Genomic DNA, 20,018 nt, shown 5'->3' on the forward strand with positions numbered 1-20,018 from the left:
AAACCAATTGGTTAATCTGGGACAGAGTGAGAATGTGAGATCCAACCCATGCAAGATGTGGTTTCTGACCACTGGACTACCCACCCCGTCCCCTGATCATAGACCCCTAACCAGCAGCCGGCTGAGGAAGCACATTTGAACCACTGCTAGGGCTCATGTAGAGACCAAAACCTGTTCAGGAGGCTTATGGGAAAGTAAGGGAAGCTGAAAATAAGAGGGTAGCAGGGATCATTCCATGCTGCCAGTCACCCTGAGCACCTCTCATTTTTGCCTCTAATCCAGTCTTTCTCACTGCAGCTGTTCTGCTGAGCGCTGCCATGCCAGTCCAGAGTGCCAGGCTTAGTCACAGTGTTATTTTCTGTTGGCTCTAATCACCGTAGGCGGCAAGGTTGTCTGGTCCTGACTGCTACAAGCCATTTCCACCCCTAGCCTGGAAAAGTGCTGTTTTTAGGAGGGCCAAAGACTAGAGGAATGCTGGAGGAATGCATGCTGGAAAACAACAGCTGCCTAGCAGGGAGCATGAGCGGTTATCCCTGCACGGGATCTGATCCCACTTCCAAATACGCCTCTCCCAGACTCTCTGCAGAGGACACAGCCAAGCACGCGTGAGACTTGGCTGTTTGCATATCAGGCTGGGGCCACGTGTCCATGAGTGACTCCTGCGCCAGCAACGCTAGGTTGCAGAATTCTCATTTCGGGGGTGCGCTCTCCCTCCACCCCTTCACGGAAGGATCCCGAGCACCGGGGCTCGCTCTGCTTGACACCTTGGGTGGGGTGTGCAGAGACGACCCAGGGCTCCGGGCGGCGCGACACTTCGGGTGGAGTGTGTATGGGTGGCCCCGAGATGGGATAGCAGGGGGGGGCTCGGGTGCAGAGCAGAGCCCGGGACCGCGGGCGGCAGGAAGGGGAGGACCCGGCGGGCGAGTGGCCCCCGCCCGGAAAAGCTGCCTCACGGGGCATCCTCCGCCCTCCGGTCCCTGCCGCGCCATGTCTCAGCTGGGTTCCAAGCCCGCTGCCTCCCCGCGGCCCCCGCGAGCTGCCGCAGCCCGTAGCGGCCCGCAGGTGAGTTGGGTGGGGGTCGCGCTCCCGGGTCCCGGGCTCCCAGCTAGTGGGCGCCGCGGTCCGGCAGGTGCCTGCGTCCAGCGGGCTGGGCGAGGCGAGTCGGGAAGGTTGGTGGGCCGGGGGCGAAAGAAGGCTGAGAGGGGGCAAAAGTCCTCGGGACCCCCACAGCGGGTGGGACGCTCGGGTGGACGGTGGGACCCCGTGTTCGATGTAAAGGCGGGGTCGCAGGGTGTGGCCGCCGAGCTAAGAATTTGCCCCGCCCCGTTGACGCGGGCGTGGTCAGAAGGCGGGGCCACGGGGAGGGGCGGGGCCACGGCGGAGGGGCGGGGCCTCCCGGAGTAAACTCATCCTCAGCCGGCCCTCCCTCGTCGCGGGGCGGAGCTCGGGGGAAGGGGATACGGGGGGAGGGGCGTGGCCTCCCGGAGTAAACTCATCCTTAGCCGGCCCTCCCTCGTCGCAGGGCGGAGCTTGGGGGAAGGGGCCTAGGGTGAGGGGCGGGGCCTCCCGGACTAAGCTCTTCCTCAACCAGTCAGTCACCATCGCAGGGTGGACCTTGGGGGCGGGGCCACGAGGGAAGGTCCAGGCCTCCCGAAGTAAACTCTTCCTCAGCGAGCCCTTCCTCATCGCGGGGCGGGGCCTGAAGGCGGGGCCAGAATGGGGCGTGGCCTTCGGCGCGAACTCTTCCTCAGCCGGTCCTCCCTCGTCGCGGGGCGGTCTGCCCTGTCCCCGCCCCCGAAGGCCCGCTCCTGGCAGCTGTAAGGAGCGGCCAGAGGGTTGGAGCAAGCCGGGGGCGGAACCAGTGGGCGGGCGGGACTGCGCTGTCCCCGCCCCGGTGTCCGCCCCTCCGGCAGCGGCTAGACGCCACCCCGCGCAGTGCCTGGCAGTTCAGGGCTGGCTTCCTGCAAGCCCCGCGCCTTTCGCACCGCGTACCTTGTTGTCGCAGGGTCCCCGGCCGTACGACTCCAGAGCACATCGGCAGTTGCCATGGCTTTCGCGAGCTGGTGGTACAAGACGGTAAATAGGCGCGATCGCACCTGGGAAGACCGGGAGGGAATGTTTGCTCTGCCTCCTGAGCGTGCAGATAGGCGTTGCCGGACTTTAGTTGGGCAGGGGCAGGGCCGGCGCGACCTCCACGCGGACCTCTGGCTTAGGCTGGGGAGAGGCGGAGACGCCTCGCCGAGGTATGTGCGAACGCGTCTGGGCGTGTGGCTCGCTGGGGTCTTGCTCACAGTTGAGCGGAGCTGCAGTGTGGCTGGAGAAATTCTGCCTCTGCACGCGGGTTCCTGGAGGAGCTGCTTGGAAAGAGCGAGATCCAGTGTGGAAAACTTTCTAGAGCAGTGTTGGGCATGTATTCCCCAACGCAAAGTAAAAACCCACGGGGTGAGAGCAAACGAGTCCTGACCCCTCGAGGAAAGACGGAGAGGAAGGTGGAGAGATGCCCCATATTTTGTTCAGTGAAAGACAAAGGTGACCTACTTTATTTAGCTCACTGATTGTTCGTCCAACCAATTAGACTTGCTATACAGGCAAGCTGGCACCTGTGGTCCTTTGCAACCAGGAAGCATAATTTAACATCCGATTGCTTTCCCAAAAATACCCAAAAGTTTACTTTGTGGTGCAAATTAAAAAGTGTTACGTGCACCTCTTTCCCTGTGCATTACTGGGAAAGCCAGGGTGTTCAAATAAGATTCTCTATAGAGAGAAATCTTGTATATCGAATCAAAAACTCACTCATCAATGACCACTTACTAGCATCTGCTGTGTACCAGACACAGTACTAGCTTCCAGGAGCACCATGGAGAAGTCAGAGTTGTTTCTATTTTCTTTTGTTTTGGGATCACACTGGCGTTGGTCGCTTATCCCCAACTCTGTGCTTAGGTATCTATCACTTCTGGCGGGGTGCAGGGTACCTTATGTGTTTCCAAGGATGGAACCTATTTCGCTGTGCTCAAGACAGCAAAATTAGTAATATCTCTCCAACCCCCTTTGTTCTACAAGACAATAAGCCAACCCTTGAACTCTGCTTTTATATCTGAGAAACAGAAAAAAAAAAAAGGAACCCCATAAAGTTTGGTGAAATTGAATTAGAGTCTAGAATGTGATTAGGAATTCCAGTTTTCCTGGAAATATTTTGCTATAAATGTTTGCCTTTTCTACACTTTTGAAATGTAGCTATTGATGTATTATAAGCAAAAGTTTGCTTTGAGTCATTATTGATCTAAGACTCTTATCAAGAAAGATCCCATGAATCACCTGTAGATATGGATGGCAGTGGTACAGAGTTGGCCTTAGACTTATTCCAAACTCATGACTCTCTAAAGGAAGTTATGCTGTAATAATTGGATGAAAATGGTTTAAAACTCTGCTTTTAACTCTGTCGTGCCAAAAATTTCTGGTGGAATTGAATTGGGGGCTATGATAAAAATCATTTGCTACTATAAAATGTCCTATAATCAGCAACATACATATCATGATCACTGTTCAACGTTTTGCAAATGAGAGATATACAATAGAAATATAGTCTGAGCCACATATAGAATTTTAATTTTTTAGTGGAATTTTCACATCAGCAAAAGATAAAGGAAGCAAGTGACAGTGTTGCCAGCAATATATTTTACTTAACTATATCCCAAACATAGTTCCAAAATATAAGGGCTGAGACCTTTTACATTTTATTTTTCATGTATGTTTTATATTCACACTTAGTTTATTCTTGCCACATTTCAAGTGCTTAATAGCACAATGATCTTGGCCTATGATATTGGACAGTATAACTCTACACGTGGGTTCCTAGCCCTTTTTTAATATTTGAGGTCACACCTGGAGGTGCTCAGGATCTACTCTTAGCTCTGTGCTCAAAGATCTTTCCTGTGGAGCTCGGAAGACCAAATAGAGTGCTAGGGATCAAACCCATGTTGGCTGAATGCAAGGCAAGCACCCTACCCCTGTATTATCACTGTGGCTCCCTGTCTTTGATTGCTGGCTGTGAAAGGGTAATCACAGATTATTTTGTAAACCAAATAAAAGTCATGGGCAATTTTCTATAACACAATGCACATATATACAAAAGTTCATCCAGAAATTCCCTTAAAGCTCCATGGAATCATTTTCTATTTTTTTTTCTCTCATATGCCACTTTCTGGTAAAGCCTATAATCATGCTTTCTTTAGTAGGATCTTTTAAATAGTGAGAAAAAATAACTTCAGAGTTATCTGTAGAGTTACAAAGCACCTTGTGTGTACCAGGCGCTGTATTAGCCTCCAGGTGCACCATCTCACCTGCGGGAGAAATCAGGGTTGTTGACTAACCATAGACCTAACTTCAGAATTTTCTAATCAGATTTCATTTTTGAGTACTACACGTTTGAAAGAGAGATCTATTTTATGTTTGAGTGCCACATAAAAAGCCAAATCAACGAAATATTACCATACATAACTTTCTACTTTGAATACCTTCAATATCATTGACCTCACTGATCTCATCGTCTGTAGAATTTGATAAGGGAGAAAAAAAACCCTAAAGCTAAGTTTGAAAAACATGTTATAAGCATCTTAAAGATGAAGTATGAAGGAGAGTAAATTTAGTTTACGGCAGTGATCATACTCCTGAGTCACCGTGGACTCTATCAGACCATGATAATTAAGGGTGTTTCTCAGTTTAATTAGACCTACAGGCCCCACGGCAGTGTGATCAAGGAGCTCCGATCATTTGGACACCTTGTCATTGTGGCCAGCCTAGGAACAGCCTAGGTTTTGTCAGTATCCCTGACAAAACTGGTAGGATTTTGTCTTGGCTGCTGAGATGTACAGGAGCAAGCAAATCATAGTCTTCCATCTGGAAGTCACACTCAACCTTGCTGTCTTGGTTGGGAGTTTCTGGTTTGGTTTAGAGTAGCATTTGGTGACACTGTTCTTCTCATCACTGTTGACACATCCAGAAAGCTAATTAGAGTCTAAAAAATGCTTCTTAATGGACAATGTCCATTGTTGGGCCAAACACAGCAAACAGTCATTTGAGATTTCAGGGTGAATTGATGGATGGGTTAGTTATGTGAGGGCTGTGGAAATCTTGGAAAATGTTACTGTTCTATAAAGATGACATTTAATTTGTTATTTCCTTGAGTTTTTAGAAATTTTTGTAACATACACCTAATGAAATTTGCCATTGGATGAGGTTGTAGTTAAGCAATAAAGCACTTGACTGGCATGAGTGAGACCCTGGGTTTGATTCCCTGGCATAAGTAAATAAATAAATAAAATATATCACCTTTGCCCCTTTAAGATCAGTGAAATTCAGTACATTCTTTTACATGTCAGTATGAACATGACCAGAAGGTTTTGTCTTGCAAAACTGAAATACTATGTTCATTAGACAATACCGCCCCACTTAATTTACATATATACAATTTATATACATAATTTTCCATACAAAACAAACAAAAAGTTATTTTCCTATGTTATTTATCGTTCCATTTTGTTTGCACATTTTCTTCTCTATCTTCATACCTTCTTCCAGTGTCTTTAGAACAGTTTAGTAGCTCTACCACCTGGTCTTCTGGGGGACAGTTTTTGTATAATGTTTTTTCTCTTTTGGACCACACATGATGTTTATTTATGTGCTTTATGATTTGCTGGTGAAACTGGCTATTTGTAGTTACTTTGAATTTTAGATTCTTCCTCCACCCCTAAAGTTTGATGTCTTCATTTGGTTTTAGTGGTGGCGGTTGAACTGTCTCCCTGCAGAATTTGAGGTCTTTGTCTTTTCTGAACGAAGTCTTTCCCTGTGCAATCATGAAGATTTTGTTTTGTTTTATTTTGTGGACACACAAGCACTTATCAGGGCTTACTCCTGGCTCTGTGCTCAGGAATCACTCCTGATAAGGCCCTGGGAATCATATGGGGTGGTGGGAATTGAACCCAGCATATAAGCAAGTCCCCTACCTTCTGTACTATCTCTCCGGCTCTATGGGCACTTTATAATTCTAAATTCCTCCAGTCTTCTAATGTCTATCTCCCAAAAATGATAAAAAGATAAGTATGAAGTGAGGGATGGAAAGTGCCAGTTCTTCTAATCACTGGTTTCAACCACCAATCCTGCCAAGGCGCTCAGGGCCAGTTCATGGACCCCTGGGAAGGACAGGGGCCAACTTGGAGGTGTAAAAAGGTGGATAAAAACGGCTTTAGATCCCTTTGAGAGTCATTGTATCTGGAGATTGAGGGGCCTCTGACAGTGTTCACACATTTCTTTGTGTGTTCATAATCAGAGCAGTAACCAGTGACCAGAATCGAATCCTCAGTGTTTGTAGGGCAGGGTCCTTGTGCCCACCCTGACCCCTAGAAGCTGGTTCAGCTGTGCTTGAGGCAAGGGTCCTTCCTCCCCCTGGCCCCCAGCACTGATCTCTGGTTGGCTGCTGGAAACCTCTGCTTCATGCACAGTAGAGGGGCTTGGACAACAGGTGGTTGTGGCTGTGTCAGCAGCTGAGTTAGACTGATGAACCCAAATTTACCTTCTGCTCCCTAACATGCAGCCTGTGAGGCTTCTGCAGACACCAGAATTCTAAAATAGTTGCATCAGAAATGTTCTTGTCAGTGGAGAGGTGGATTCTTGTTGCCTCTAACTCCACCATATTCCTGAATCCTTTGAGATGTGTCAGGACAAAAATCCTACATGATTTTATTGCTTTGCTCTAGAAAATGTTGTCTTAAAGGAAAGTTGTCTTATTTCCTTCTCATAAAATCTTACCCAGAAAGTTCTAAAACTTTCCACAGAGGAGGGGAGACAAAACCCATTAAATTAGTGTTTTTCAGTAAGAAAAATGCAAATAATAAAAACTCACTCCAACCAACAGGTAAGAGAAGAGAAGGGTGGGCAGGAAGAGAAAGAGGGCTTAGGTTAGTTACTGAGAAGTGTATGGGATTCATTTTTGATTGTAGACAAGGCAGAGCACAAAAACAAATTGGTAAAAAGTAAAGAAGCTCACAGTGGCTTTTTCACCTGTGTGTGCCAGGCTCAGTGCTGGGAGAGGAAAAAATGTGCAACGACCGTACCTGGTCTTTTCTGGCCTTTCTGCTAGAGAAAACCACAGGCACATTAGAGTGACTGCTACAAAAGCAGCAGCATAACTCGAAGCTATCGTGGTGCCTTGATTGACTTAGATAAAATTAAGAAATTCCTCACTGCAGGTGGATCTGAATCCATAAGCTGGCAGGGAGGCTGGGTCAGACAAAAGACCTTTGCTCAGCAGCGCCGCCGCAGGTTATCTGCGGAACGAGCACTCGTGAAGAGTGGGCGTGCATGGGCGTGGGAGGAGCAAAGGCTTAGGAAAGAGCTGATCCGTCCACCCCTCACTAACATCCCTTACAGGGACGTCCCCAGGAGGGCGATGCTGGATTTTCTAGTATGAATGCACGTGTTTATAGAGAAACAGAGTGACGCCATTATGGAAAGTCAGGCTTTTCATGTTCTATTAACCATACTCTCCACACCTCATACATAATGGACATTCACTGATTTTTAGGGTTTTGTGGTTTGTTTGTTTGGGCCGTATCCAGCAGTGCTCAGCGCTTTTCTCTGGCTCTGCATTCAGGTCACTGTTGGTGGTGCTCGGGAGACCATTAGGGATGCTGGGGAATTGGACCCAGGTTGACAGCATACAAGAAAGCACTCTGCCGTTGTACCATCTCTCCAGCCCCATAATCACCAATTTTTCTTTTTTTTTTTTTTTTTTCTTTTTGGGTCACACCCAGCGATGCTCAGGGGTTACTCCTGGCTTTGCACTCAGGAACTACTCCTGGCGGTGCTTGGGGGACCATATGGGATGCCGGGGATCGAACCCGGGTCGGCCACGTGCAAGGCAAACGCCCTACCCGCTGTGCTATCGCTCCGGCCCCCCCATAATCACCAATTTTTAAAACATAAACCACAAGTTTTGCATTTTTGGTATTAAAATAAAGAAAAAAGAAGAGGATATTGCCTTTGAATGATGCTAGGGAGGTACATTTTCTTCATCATTTGTGTTTAGTGATTATCAATATTGTAACACAAGAGGCTCTATGGAAATCTTCACCTCACACACACACACTCACACACCTTCTCACGTACCCTCTCAAGTACTCAAAGACAGACACACTCACACAGTCATATATACTCAACACACACACATACAGACACTTACACACATGTATACCCTTCCAAAGTATTTCTAAGCATAGGAATTGTATATTTGTCATCTTTGTGACCAAATTGATGTCGATTGTTTGGAAAACAAATTCTTTACACCCTTGGATTCCATACAGAGATGTGAATCTAGTGTAATTCACAGTGACACAACCAACTCAAAAATAAACAATCACTTCTCAAATAGGCCTGATTACTTTCATCTTTGGGAAAAAATTAAAATTTAAATTCTCTGCTCTTATTTTTATAGTAGAAAATGAAATATTTAAATCTCTGCTTCTCATTCATTTTCCCATCTTGTGGTTTGGCACAGTCAGATTGATGCCAGCATAAAAGAAGGGGAATGGGCTCAAATAGCAAGGCACATGGGCTTCAGCTGGTTTCCTCTGAGGCCGACCAGAGGGGTAGGAGCCATAGCTGCAGAGGACAAGAAGAAAATAGGCAGAATTGATTAGTACTGGGTCTCATGACCTCTCAACTCCTTGCCCTTTCGGTCCTGTATAAGTTTGCTTGGGATGGAATGCAGGGAGTTGGAGACGCAGGTTATGGAGGGTTCTAGGGGACTCAGTGAGGATGGCAGTGATGGACAGATTAGATCTTGCAGGAGCTGCTGCCATTCCTCAGGTGGAAGGACCACGCAGGGGAGGGCCTTCCTGGTCTGGTTCCCACCTGACACCTCCAGTCTCCAGTGGGTTCTCGACTGGCCTGACCCAGTGCCAGGCAGTCCTGGGGTCAGGGTCAGACAAGCACACCCCGACAGTGGACAGTTCAGGTCTGGATGAGATGCTGGAAAGTCAAACCAACTGCCCACCTGCTAGACGCCTGGCTTCAAAACTCCTCTGCTTTAGGCTTATGCAGGCAGAGCTCTCGGAGGGTCTCTCGGAGACTGCAGTTTGAGGGTCTCTCAAAAGGTCACCCTTTGAGACCTTTTTGAGAAAGCTTTTGAGAAAGCTGCTGCCACTTTTATCCAGCTTACAGACCTGGCCAGAGCACAGGCGCTTCTTGGGGAAAATGGAATCTTTAACCTGAGAATCCTTCGCTACAGGGCTTCCACTCAGCTGGGAATGCGAGCAGTAGAGTTTACTGTCGAGTCGGCAGGCAAACAGGCAACGGTGGAGAGCTCAGCAGGCAGGCGTGCAGGCCCTCCGTGCTTACAGGAGGGATACTAGGGCCTTCCCGCGGGACAGGCTTGGAGTTAGTTCACAGTCACTAGAGTGGCTCAGGGCACTGAGTCTCCTCATTGCCTTTTCCCTGGAGAAATCAGAGAAGGGCATGTGGGTACTCACTCTGGGATGCTTCAAACTTCCTTTGGTGATGCTCATGGGCACGCCTCAGGGTTTTCGGTCCTAGCTGTATCTTGGAGGTCTGTGGAGGTCCTGGAGCTCCACCCGTGGCCAAGTGCACCTGAATACAAACCCTATGCTAGTGTGAACTGGGCGCTGAGTGCCCTGATGAGGCCTGCAGATAGCTGTGGTCCTGGGATCCTCAGGCGCCTGGAGACAAAGCCTTCTGGATTTTCCCGGGGCTGGGGCAGCCCCAATATGCTTTTTTCTGGGCTTCAGTGACTGAGCTGCCACTCTTGGTGTCCTTGCCAGCATCCATCCCCTGGCCCTGTCTTCAAGTCAGAGGGAAGTTGCTCAACTTGTCTTGAAATCAACTTTACTATTGTTTTAAAAAGAAACAAACAACAGCACAACACTTCTATTTGGAAATCATTCACCATGATTTCCAAACCATGCAATTCCCTCACGAAACCATATAATTCCCTCTCTTTCTTATGTCTCTGCAGGGAGGTGCCAGTCTCCTCTAATTTATAGTGTTTTTCTCTCTCCACTCCTCCAAGAAACACTATCACTTATTCATACCTTCATTCATTTTTAATAGAGCAAAGGCATTGCAGAAGCACATCAGCATTTTCTCCTCTTTGCCAGCAGGCCTTGACTTTGCAGAAGCCTAGCTTCCTTCTGTCTTGTTTCTTCTTTTGGAGTAAACATGGGTTTGGTTTGATTCCATCCAGTGTAAGTGTCAGGGTGGAGCGGGGAGCAGAAGAGAGGTTGCCCCTATGCCCCAAAGCCATGCCTGAACTGTGCAGGGGAGCTGGCACTCCTGCTGCAAGTCCTGAACTCCTGCTATCAGTTTCCTCACAGACTGGTTTAGGGATGTACTATGGCTGCAGACTTGAAGCAGATAAATGCTGTCTCCTGGAGTTGGGGTGCAGAACAGCAGTTACGGTCCCACACATGGTGATGCACGGGTGGCAGTTGTTTGGGAAGTTACTCCACTTGGTCAGAGGACAGAAATGTCCTTTCTCTGTTCCTTTCTCTGCTCCCAGCTCCCCTGGCGTGTCTCATCTCTGCCCATCATCTTAGCTCTCTGTGCAGTTCCAGTCTTTGGCAGCTTAGGCTCCTATGAATCCCAGTGAAAATTTGCCCAAGATATGGTCAGGGAGATAGCCCAGTTATAAAGTTGTCAGTTACTGAGGACTGGATGGCATTAGGGACTGCTTATAAATTCTGCTAGTGTCGTGGTACTATTAAAGTTCCATGGGGAAAAGTCTTTAGTGTAAGGAGATGCTTGGTGAAATATTTAGGGGTAGAATTTCAGGATATCTGTCATTTATTTTCTAATATGGTATATATGCACAAATATAGTTACTATGCTTTTATATCTGTAATAACTAGGCCCAGCTATCCTAACTATGGAAAAACACAAGGAAAAGTTATAATTATTGACTCTTTTTTTTATTGTTGCTGTTTTTGGGTCACACCCGGCGATGCACAGGGGTCACTCCTGGCTCATGCACTCAGGAATTATTCCTGGCGGTACTCGGGGGACCATATGGGATGCTGGGATTCCAACCCGGGTTGGCCACATGCAAGGCAAACGCCCTACCTGCTGTGCTATTGCTCCAGCCCCTAATTATTGACTCTTAAGTGGTAAGAATATCAACATTCATTGTCCTACTCCTTCAACAAATTTGTAGTAAAAATTCAACAAAAAGATCCCAGAAACTGAACAAATATTACCTATAATGCTACCCAAAAATGTCAGATGATTTTGTGTTTTTTATGTAGGTAATTATACTTTTGTGTATTGTAACAAAACTTTCTACTGAGAACAGAGTTTATTTTGAAATCACAAAACAAGAATTCTCCTGAAACATAATATTTAAAAGTTAAAGTTGTATTTTGACCCAGAATTTTGAAAAATACCCATTATGCATCTAACTCCCAAGTTATTATTTGAGCCTTCATGACATTGAAGGAGGGATCGAGAGATTTATTTTTACTTGCTAATTTGTGTAGAATTAGTGCTAATTTAGGCCATAACTGGTGGTCCTGGGACTGGGGATTGTGGTACTGGAGTCTAAGTTGGAGTCGCAGATGGGACACATGTGCTTCTCCACTGAGCTCGCTCCCTGTTTCAGCGAGCAAGTAGATGATGCTGTTGGCTAATCAAGGAGTGAAATTTTGAAATAACTGTTAAAAATGTTCAAAGGAAATTAACTAGGCCTGGGAGATGGCTCAAAAGACTGAAGTAAATGCTTTGCACACTTGAGCCTGCATGGTCTCCCGAGCACTGTGCTGAGATTGAGCCCTGAGCATTGCTGGGTGTGGCCCCAAAAAACAAAAGGAGGGGTTCTGTCTACTTCTTTTCTCTTTCCCTCTTCGTCACTTTCTCTTTCTATCTCCCAGTCTCTCTATTCTATGTCTCTGTCTCTGTCTCTGTCTGTCTGTCTCTTATACTCTCTCTCCCCCTCCGCTTCCTTTTTTCTCAGCACCCAGCAGTATCTGGAGACTGCCATCTAGGACTGCCACATGAAAAGCACGTGTCTACCCTTCATTCATCTCCCTCGCTCTGTTTGCCTGGATCTTAAGGGAGAAAGAGCTGTCTGCCCCCACTCTGTGGGAATAAACCTCATATAGATGTCAGTATCCACAGGAAGAAGCGTGGGACCTGTCTGGGAGCCAGTGGCTCTGTTTCTCCACTTAGGAAATGGAATAATGATACCTCCCGACAAGCAAATGAGGCCCCCAGAGCAGCATGCTCCGCCTGTCGTGGGTGTGCTATTATTACCCGTGTCTGGTCTGAAAACTATACAGAGCCGAGATAGTCAGTGAGTAGGAAACTCCGACGCTGAGTGGACCGGCTCTGGATGGAGAGGTGCTGGGAAGCCCAATCATTACAGACCTGCCGGCCTCGGCGGCCCTCCTCTGGCTTTGGGACTCTGCACACTGGGGATTCTAAAACTGCCCTGAAGTGCCGAGCACTAGTGCATGCGTGGGCCTTAGATCATTCCTTGTTCTTAAGATCCATTAATTACTCGCAGCTGGTTACTCTCCTTGTGCGCGAGTAGACCTTTGGCGGGGCCTTCCAGGACAGCGTGTGCTGCGGATTCTGCCTCGCCTGGAGGCTGCTGCGTTGCCACTCTTCCTGCCTTCACTCCTGAGGGTCTTTTCTGGAAATCCCTCTTCATTGTTTCCTGGTTTTTTGTGCAAAGATTGTTTAAGGAGAGATTTTGGCCACAAATCTGATATTTCTGGAACCTTTTGTTTTGGTGCGAACCCAAGCAGTGCCAGTGACCAGTGAGCCACTTCAGGTCATCCACGGACAGACTGACCCGAAGTTCAGGGCTCAGGTTGAGGCTATGAAGCTACTTGGCCATGTGGTGCTTGGGGCCTCTAGGTTACACCTGGCAGGGGCTGAGAGCTCTAGGTTACACCTGGCAGGGGCTGAGGGCTCTAGGTTGTACCTGGCCAGGACTGAGGGATCTAGGCTGCACCTGGCCGAGACTGAGGGCTCTAGACTGCACCTGGCCAGGACTGGAGGCTCTAGGCTTCACCTGGCCAGGATTGAGGGCTGTAGGCTGCAGCTGGCTGGGACTGGGGGCTTTAGGCTGCACCTGGATGGAGCTGAGGCTCTAGGCTGCACCTAGCCGGGGCTGAGGGTGCTAAGCTGCACCTGACTGGTGCTTGGGGCTCTAGGCTGCACCTGGCTGGTGCATGGGACATGCAGTATGAGAGTTCTAACCTTCTGCATGCAAAGACTGTGCTCCTGACCACAAATCTACCTCCCCACTGAAGAGGTAGCTGCCTCCATCCTCCCTTTATGCTAAGGGACTATTATCTTGGACCTTGTCATGCATGACTAGTGACCACAGCATTCAAGCCAGAAAGCCTGCCTATAAAATCTTCCCAGTGGGTGGCCAACCCCTGTGTGAAAGGCTCTCCAGAGACTTCCTGCTCTCCGTTCTCCTTCCCTGACCAGCGTCCCTCTCCCTCCTGCTTTCCTGTGCTGTTGGTGTGGGAGGCCTGAGTGACACTGTAGCAGCTCACTCATCTTCATCACAGCTTCCATCACTCATCTCCATGGCCATCATCAGGTGACTGTGCTTTTATTTCTTTTTCAGTCCCCAAACTGGCTTCTAACCTTAGAAAAACCTCCACATAGTGACCACACCTATTTTTAACAACAGAAAAATTTGGCATGAAATTTGGGACAAAGACGTGATGAAATCCGATGCCTGCCTGGTGGCAGGCTGTGGTGCTCTGTGGCCTCATGGGCGTGGCTGCACGCATGCTCGCCAGTGCTCATGCTTCTCTGTGGAGGTCTCAGCTGGATATGCGGTGCAATGGGGTGGCTCTGCTTGAGGGCTTGCACCCTGCTGGGAGTGCCTGTCATGTCTCTGAAGCTGTGGTGCTGTCTTTTGTGGTATCTGCACACACCTGCGCATAGGGTCACAGATGCCAGGACCATGTTCGATGCATGTGGGACCCGGAATTTGAACTCATGACCGCACTGAGCGCTGTGCTCTCCCTCCAGGCCCCTTAGGAGTCCAGATGTAAAAACCATGAGCCATAACTGGGTATCAAATAAGATTGTACATAGCAGGTGGAGGCATTGATCACCATTGGCCCCAGAGTATAGGAAGGAGAAGGAAGGAAACAGTGACAGGGAAGAGGAGAAGGGATAGATGAGAAGCAACAGGTTAGGGCCAAAGGATCGAGGTATGTTGGTAAGGAACGTAGAGCTAAATAGCCAAACCAGAGTCAACAACACTGAAATCATGAGGCACAAACCTTAATAAAGAAATTTAAGAGCTGTCTGTCAAGATGGCACCGGGACTAGGGTGGGCGGTAGGGGAGGGATCCTGGGAACATGGGTGGAGGGACGCTTACACTGGTGGCAGGATTGGGCATGGAAGCTTGTATGCCAAAAACTCAACTATGAATAACTTTGTAATTCACTGTGCTTTAATAAAATAAAATCGGGGAGGGGAGGAGGAAGAATGTACGCAAATACTAGGGAACTCATGGTCACTGTTACTGTCGTTCTTTCTCGTTCCCATGGTCTCACCCACCTCAATCCAGGCTGTGATGCTGCCCGAGGGGAGGGAATGGGACTCTGTAGTTTGGCTTTGCTGAAGGTACACAGGGTGGACTCAGGATGAACCTTCTCCTCTGTGCATTGGGGACATCCCCTACATGCTCAGGAGCCCCCAGGGCCCCTGCAGGCAGTTCTTGGCCGCTGCAAGTAATTCAGCCCAGCTGGCAGTTGGATGCAAGGTCTGGAGTATGTGGAGCATCTCAGGCCCTGTGGGGCTGGGGTCACGGGGCCACCCTGGCAGTGCTGTGGCCTCAAGTCTCACCTATGATGCCCAGGGGATCGTGTGGTGCCTGTACCAAACCCCCGTCAGCGCCTCAGTCCCAGAAGTGAACTTCCTGGGATCTGAGACTTAGACTCCCGGTTCCCGTTGTTGTGCATAGCCCACAGTGTGTCTGAAGTGAAAGGACTCTTTGTGCCCCTCTTTTCAGTAACATACACTAATTTTTAATTTCTTTAGCAAATTCAATAAAGTTCTTGACTCATGTTACCGTATTTTCAAAATAAATGAGCCCCGAAGCCACTGAAAGCTTTATGTGGCACATAAAGGCCCTCACATTATCCCTAAGAGAACAAATGGATGAGATTGTTTCTGGATTCGATTCTGAAAGCCAGGATGAGCTAAAGCTTCCCGCCTGCCTTGCTCCTTGCTGTCTGCTTGTGGAGACACCGGAGCTGGTCAATGTTTAGGCATTGGTGAATGTTCCCTGGGAGGCCTAGGGGACCCTAGGGACGCTCATGGCCTGGCAAAGCTGTGTCCTGCCCAGATTTGTGCTGCCCTGAGGCCTCCCTGCACCTCTGGGCTCAGCACAGCCTTAGACCTCCCGCATCCACTCAGACCAGCTGCCTCCCACGAAGGCAACTGGGGCTTCAGTTACACCCACATTTAGTGGGAGCTGAGATGCCGGCTTGGGATTGCCGTACCAACTGTCTGATTCACTATCCCCTAATGAAGGTCTGCAGGGTCCCTGGAATCGTGGCACCATCACATTCTCAGCAGGAAGATTATAGGACATGGTGCTTCAAGTCTAAGCATTTGCCCTCGGGATTAAGTGACAGGACACCATCTCTATCACCTCCTTCTATTAACACTGCCTTTTCTCTTTTTAAAATATTTTCTAGCATGTCAATGAAAAAAACAATGGATTGTCTTCCAAACCAGGAGAGAAGAAAAGCACTGATGAGGTAAATTTAAAAAAACAGAGTTTCTTTTCTCGCTCTCTCTCTCTCTCTCTTTTTTTTTTGCTTTAAACAGTGGATTCTGGCTCACGTTCAAATTATGAACTCTGACTTGGAACTTCAAGTAAGGAGAGCAGCACAAAGAGGGCCTGCTGAAACATTGGCCTGCTGACATTTAACTGTGATTGAATTCCAGTTACATGAAAATCATTGAAAACTAAAGAAAACAAAGTGTTCCTGGAAGAGGAAGGTTTGGAAACAGTTTCTATTTGAAAATCAATCTCCGGTGTGGTAGATTTAAAGGGGGAAACCAAGAGAAAGCAGAAAAGGAAATGGTTTTGTGTGGGGGCAGAGATAGCCTGGCTTAACTAGTCATTTGAGTCCAGAAATATAAAGGACAGGGAATGAGAATGGTTTTTACTTGGGTGGGCTCTGTGGAAATACTGGTAGGATGGAGTCTCCCCACTGGCACTTGAGTTTGCTTTCTTTCGTTTTGTATGTGTTGGCCACACCTGCTGGCATTCAAGGGCTGTTCCATGCTTGGTGCTTAGGGGTCATGCTCCCTAGTACTCAGGGGACCAGGCGGTGCTGGGCTGGAGCCTGGGCCTTCTGTCTGTGGCCGGCCTGTGAAGCTCTCACCCCCTGAGCTGGGGGTCCTTTGCCTTGTGCATTTCTCCTGTCACTGCACCATGCCCCACTGCGTAGGCAGAAACAGGGCCAATTCATCCTGGACAGCCACGGGACCTTGTCAGGCTGGCCTTGCCCTCCTTTAGCTGCCTTCCACGTTAAGAGTCTCAGCAGATGTGTTTGCTGCCTCAGTTCTGGGAGCTTGTGTCATTTCCAGCCCATAAAATAGCCAGGTCCTGAAAGGCAGGTGAAAATTTAGAAAACGTGTAAGAAATATCAATATGCATGGAGACCTGTGTGGCTAGAGCCAGCTCTGAATTGCACTCAGTTTACGCTTCCGCTTTTCACCCTTCTCCCCTCTACCAGCGCCTGTGGGACTGAAATTGAGTTCGTGTTTTATGTTCATTCATGGATTTTTTAATAGAGGTATCTTGGCAGTGCTGTGGATCCATATAGTCCTAGGGACCAACTCGGGGTCTTGCACATATGTGTGTTCTCTGTCACCTGTATCCCTGGTCCCTTGAGGTCACACCTTACTAAGCAGATTTGTGCTAATTTCATACCCACTAAATGTAAATTTATATATTACCATTCACTCCCTGACTCAACCCTACTACCTAGTAAATAATTTCTCTTTTTGAAAACAATCATGCTTCTTTGCTCTCCAAATCAGGAATAATATTTTTGGATGTGATTCTGTTAATATTAATCAATATTAAGTTATTTTCCCTCCAAAAGAAATAATTTACAGTAGTGGTCAAGAGGATAGCAGGCTCATCATTAGAGCATCATTCTTATCCTCTAACCCTTTATGTTGGGTCAAAATACTTGGAGTTCTAATGTTATTTCTCCAGTGTAGGGATTGTAGAACAGCGCTCTCTACATTAGGTTTCTACCTGAAACAGCTCTAGAGTCTGCATTATAAGGAACCTTTCTATGAAGGCCTTGGGAAGACTGCTGAGGGGCTGTTCCCGGTAGAGCCCAGGAGAAATGCAGCTTTCCTCGTCATCAGAAAGAGGCTGTACGATCCATCTGCTGTGGGAAGGCTGAACTTCCACCTGAAGAGAAGGAAGATGGAATTTTCTTCTCTTTCAGCAATTCCAATTTCAAGAAATTCCAATGCTGTTTCATAACCCTGCTGAGAAATACAGACTTCCAACTCCCGTGTCTGTGCCAGAGACTGGCTGTTTCTCAGTTCTGCCCCGTCCCAGCCAGCACAGGCCAAGGAGGACCGAGGCTAGGCGCTGCCCCTGTGGTGGAGAGATCCCTGTAGACTGAGATAGCAGGGTGTTCATTATCTCCCTGTTCTGCCCGCACCTAGCTGCTAGGGTGGGCAGGCAGTGCGTGGATGGCTGTATAAATTGAGCCCATAGGATGTCTGCAGAGAGTCTCTCATGCTTTGTGTCATGTGAAAATAAGTCACTGATAAGATGCTGTGGCTACAGAGAAGATTCAAGGAAAGCACTTTGCATCAGGTACCACTGTGGTCTTCGTGTTTATAGTTCTGGAGCCACATGTCTGCTCTTGTTCCACGCCAGGCCTACTCTGATCTTCTCTTCCTCCTGGTGTTAGCAGAGAAGGCACTCCCCAATGGACTCCTTCTCCCAAATATTTCCTGGTCTCTGTCGCTGTTGAAGGTAAAGTGAGATTAAGAAGCTTTTTCTTGGCTTTGACGAGACGTTTTCAAACTGGCTCCTGCCTCCAGTTTGCATTATCCCCCCATAAAAACAAATATTCTAGTTTGGCTCCCGAGAATTTAAGCAGGTACTGAGACAAATTCAGTCTGAACATTTGGTTTTTGTGCTCTGTGGTACTTCTTGGCACTTTTTCCTGTTGGATTTTATCTGGAGGTGCAGGATAAAGGTTACAGAAGAGGGTGGAATAACCAAGAGAATATTTGATTTGGGTTAGATAAGAGCCACTGTCATTTTGTCACTTGTGAAATATCTGGAATTAAGTGCAGCTGTAAGTTTCAGAGCTCTCCACTCTGCCATCAAGTTTTCCTTTTTTAAGCAAATGACTCCTCCACAACTAACAAATCCTACATGTCTAGTAGACTCTCACCACTAAAATGTCACTGGCCATATTGCACTAGCAATGTCTTAATTTGAGGATGTATTCGAGGAAACGTCAATGAGAATGTTTTTCTTTATACTAGTTACTACAGCTTGGTTAAGTCCTGCTCAGATATTGGGGAATTTTTGGACCCAAGTTGCATGGACTAACTAATCCAAGATAAAATGATGAAATACAGGAAAAAGAAAAGTGGAAACATTTAACCTCAAAATCTTAAAATAAAGCTGGATGCAGACGGCCTTTCAAACCTGCAATCACGTCTATTTAAAGTGCCTCACGGACGCATGAGGCCCCAGTAAGGGAGTGTGGGCACATCAACAACATGCTTCAGCATAGTTCTGAGAGGTGGGAAGCACAGGATGGGCATAATCTCACAATCCAATTTTAATAAATTAAAAATTAATAAAGAGGGGCCAGAGTGATACTACAGTGGGTAGGGTATTTGGTGACCCAGGGTACGATCCCTGGCATCCCATATGGTCTCCCAAGCCTGCCAGGAGTAATTCCTGACTGCAGAGCCAGAGTAACCACTGAGTATCACTAGGTATGTCCCAACTCCTCAAAAGTTAATAAACAATAATATAAATATAAAATATATAAATAGACTAGAAAATTGTGCCTTAAAGTAAAAGATGTTTGCCCACCTTCTATCTTTATTCCCCCTTCCTTCCTCCTTACATCCTCCCTCCCTTCCTTTCTTTCTTCTTTCTTTCTTCCTGGCTCTGCACTCAGGAATTACTCATAGTGGTGCTTAGGTGCCATAGGGCATGCCGGGGATTGAATCTGAATCAGCCCACCTGCAGGGCAGTTGCCCTACCCTGTATTCTTTCCAGCCCTGAGATACGTTTAGTTTTTCACTGGTGGCTTTCCTTTCTCCAGTATTGACTTTTCTTCTGTCTAAAATGTATGGATAATGTATTGAATGATACCAACATTTTAAAATTTGTTCCTCATTTTTTTTCTTAGTAATATCCATCTCTTTTAATCACAAAGGTAATATGTGCTTCTAAATTTTCTTTATGCCTATATTTTAGTATGATCCTTCAACAGTTACTAAAACTCAAGCCAGGGAGCTAGCTCAAGGGCTGGTGTGCACGTCTCGTCTCATTCCCTGGACCCATTCCCAGGCCCCACGGGGTAGCAGTCGCTTCTGAGCACCTAAGTGTGTCCAGACACACTCACACATGCTCACACACGTATTTATGAACACATACACACACTCACACACATACTTATGCACACATACACACTTATATACACATACACACATATACACTCAGACACATCTCCATGTGCACACACACTGATATACTCACACTCACCACACAGTTACCAGTGTCAGTATCTATACAATTATGAATATGTGATAGTTTCACATTAATAAGAATAAACATAAAAGTGTTATTATTAATTGTCATTCCTGGGTTCAAGCCTCCAATTCCTGAGTGTTCTAATTGGGATTCAAGGAATAGAACTTTTTTAGTCTTTAGTACATTCCAGAAATGTATTACTCT

General features: G+C 47.4%; 1 protein-coding gene across 4 annotated transcripts in view; it reads left to right on the forward strand.

Annotated features, from left to right (window-relative positions):
• The first annotated feature begins 703 nt into the window (after nucleotides 1-703).
• CAST (calpastatin) overlaps nucleotides 704-20,018 on the forward strand; it is a 107,904-nt gene continuing 88,589 nt past the window's right edge. Inside the window, exons 1-2 of one of the 4 annotated variants that reach the window (XM_055134848.1) lie at nucleotides 704-1,062; nucleotides 15,745-15,807. In XM_055134848.1, coding sequence (XP_054990823.1) covers nucleotides 988-1,062; nucleotides 15,745-15,807 — 138 coding nt within the window. In that variant the 5' untranslated portion in view covers nucleotides 704-987. The remainder of the gene's footprint in view (nucleotides 1,063-15,744; nucleotides 15,808-20,018) is intronic. The other 3 variants (XM_055134841.1, XM_055134854.1, XM_055134864.1) reach the window with 3 other exon arrangements.

This window comes from Sorex araneus, chromosome 1 (assembly GCF_027595985.1).
Source record: "Sorex araneus isolate mSorAra2 chromosome 1, mSorAra2.pri, whole genome shotgun sequence".
In the NCBI taxonomy this organism is placed as follows: Eukaryota; Metazoa; Chordata; class Mammalia; order Eulipotyphla; family Soricidae; genus Sorex; species Sorex araneus.